This window comes from Electrophorus electricus, chromosome 22 (assembly GCF_013358815.1).
Source record: "Electrophorus electricus isolate fEleEle1 chromosome 22, fEleEle1.pri, whole genome shotgun sequence".
NCBI lineage: Eukaryota > Metazoa > Chordata > Actinopteri > Gymnotiformes > Gymnotidae > Electrophorus > Electrophorus electricus.
In genome coordinates, this window is record NC_049556.1 from 4877433 (window position 1) to 4879932 (window position 2500).

Here is a 2500-nt window from a genome sequence, read left to right on the forward strand (position 1 = left end):
CTGTTACATATAAACACACACACACACACACACACACACATGCAGACATATTCTAAAGAAGACATCTCTGTTACATATAAACACACACACACACACACACACACACACACACACATGCAGACATATTCTAAAGAAGACATCTCTGTTACATATAAACACACACACACACACACACACACATTCTATAAAAGGAAGTTAGTCACGTTCCCGGGGTCACTGTGTGCTACCCATTCCACACTTCTCTTCCCCCTTCATGTCTCAGACTGCTCTTGGGTTCTGACAAAATGTGCTGTTGTTATAGTTGTATTTAAAAATTCAATTTTCTTTAATAATGTTTCTAATCCGAATGATCTGATAAGCAGCTTTGCAAATGTCCGAGTCCAAGCCCCCAGTGAGCAAGCCAAGCGCGACAGTGGCAAGGAAAAACTCCCTTGAGCACGAGGAAGAAACCTGGAGAGGAACCAAGATGAAAAAAGGGGGGGGGGGCATCCTCGCCTGCTGCCAACAGTCACCACAATAATAAACATTTTAAGACAAAAATAAATAAAAAAAATTAAAAATATGCAATGAATGTTTAGTCCAACATTAGGTCCTAGTCCGGATGGTGTGCGTGTGTCTGAAACCCATCCCGCAAGAGAACCTCCGTTAAGGGCTTCGAAGAGTAACTCTGGCCAGATAACTGCTAACTCGTTTGTGCAGTCTTGGTTGCATCTCTCTCTTTCTCTGTGTTTGTGTGTGTCAGGTGATAATAGACGATATGGGAAATAAAGAGGTATATGAGTTTCCTGTTAACGCCTTTTTCGACATCTCCGAAGGCGATGGAAAAATCCAGAGAGATGTGCTTGTTGGAGGCCTCCAGCCAATGGGTAGGTGTGTGGGTGTGTGGGTGTGTGCGTGCGTGGGTGCGTGTGTGTGTGTGTGTGTGTGTTTAAGAAAGAAAAAAGGGTTAAAAAAGAGTTAGCAGTAGAGCTCAAGATGTATATGTAGTTTTATATAATTCAGGGAAATGTAATTTAAAGTCCAGAGGAACTTGATATCATGATATTTATGATCTAAGATTGCATGCGTGTGTGTGTGTCCGGGTGGGGTGGGGTGGGGTGTGTGGGTGGGGGTGTGGGTGTAGCGATCGTGTATAACGTACAGGTGATGACGGGCGATGTTCGGGGAGCGGGCACCAACTCCAAGATCCACCTGGTGATGTACGGACGCAAGGGCGTGAAGAACAGCGGCAAGGTCTTTCTGGAGGGCGGCACGTTTGAGCGCGCTCAGATCGACGTCTTCAGCGTGGAGCTGCTGGAACTACTGAGCCCGCTGAGCCGCGTGACCATCGGCCACGACAACGCCGGAATCAGCTGCGGCTGGTACTGCGAGAAGGTGTGTGTGTGTGTGGGGGGGGGGGGGGGGGGGGTGGATTTTTATGGTCAGTTAATAGTCCGGACCACGTCTCAGACGTCTCAGACTCCCTCGCTTTCTGCTTGCTTCATCGTCTGTCTGTCTGTGTGTATTTGTGTTGTCCCCTTCCACATAACTGTCTTGCCCTCATCCCAGGTGATGGTGTACTGCCCTTTCACGGGAATTGAACAGGTGTTCCCCTGTGGCCAGTGGTTGGATGAAGATGAGGGCGCTGGACTGGTGGAGAGGGAGCTGTATGAGATGGTGTCACTGCGTCAGCGCAAGCAGAAGAGTGAGGCCCCCCTTTATCTTTATCGCTTTTATCAGATGTCCATACATCTGCATATGCAAATTTAACACGTCCGCATGTTCAAGGCTCTCGCATATGCAAATGTCACACATCTCCATGTGTAAATATCATACACTTGCATTTGCAGATTTTTACATCTGCAATTATACCTTCAGCAAACGTCAACATTGTGAGGGCGGCAGTTAGCGTTACAATATCCAAAGAACCTTCAAATGAATCAGTGGGAATGGGAGAGAACATTCCGGAAACTTTCTAACAGTCCCTTTAGCTTAAGAACAAAAGTTTTTAACACTGACATGTCTAACACATGCACGCACGCACACACGCCCTTTCTGTGCGATGGTTCTGTAGAGTTCCCGTGGTCACTGTGGATCTGGACATCTGACGTGAAAGGCGCAGGGACGGATGCGCAGGTCTTCCTGCAGGTCTATGGAGAGACAGGAAAGAGTGATGAGATGAAGTTGGAAAGCAAGTCGGACAGCTTTGAACAGGGCCAGTGCGACAAGTTCATGGTACTGAAGTCCATCTCTGTGTGTGTGTGTATGAACGCGTACGTGTGTGTGTGTGTACTCATTGAGGCGGAAAGATGTGACATGCGACGTGTCCAGTGTGTTTCAGAATTACCAACCACGGCAGACTCGGATGTCCAAACGCTCCTTTGCTGAATGTGTGTGTGTGTGTGTGTTTTAACTGCTGCTGTAGATTGAGATGCCTGATATTGGCAAAGTGAGGAAGTTGAGGATTTGGCATGAGAAGAGAAATCCCTTCTCTGGGTGGCATCTGGGCAGGGTAAGAACT

General features: G+C 47.5%; 1 protein-coding gene across 1 annotated transcript in view; it reads left to right on the forward strand.

Annotated features, from left to right (window-relative positions):
• LOC113590192 (lipoxygenase homology domain-containing protein 1-like) overlaps positions 1-2500 on the forward strand; it is a 44946-nt gene that overhangs the window by 15020 nt on the left and 27426 nt on the right. Inside the window, exons 8-12 of the mRNA XM_035521729.1 lie at positions 743-866; positions 1124-1374; positions 1549-1684; positions 2054-2214; positions 2405-2491. Of these exons, the coding sequence (XP_035377622.1) occupies positions 743-866; positions 1124-1374; positions 1549-1684; positions 2054-2214; positions 2405-2491 (759 nt within the window). The remainder of the gene's footprint in view (positions 1-742; positions 867-1123; positions 1375-1548; positions 1685-2053; positions 2215-2404; positions 2492-2500) is intronic.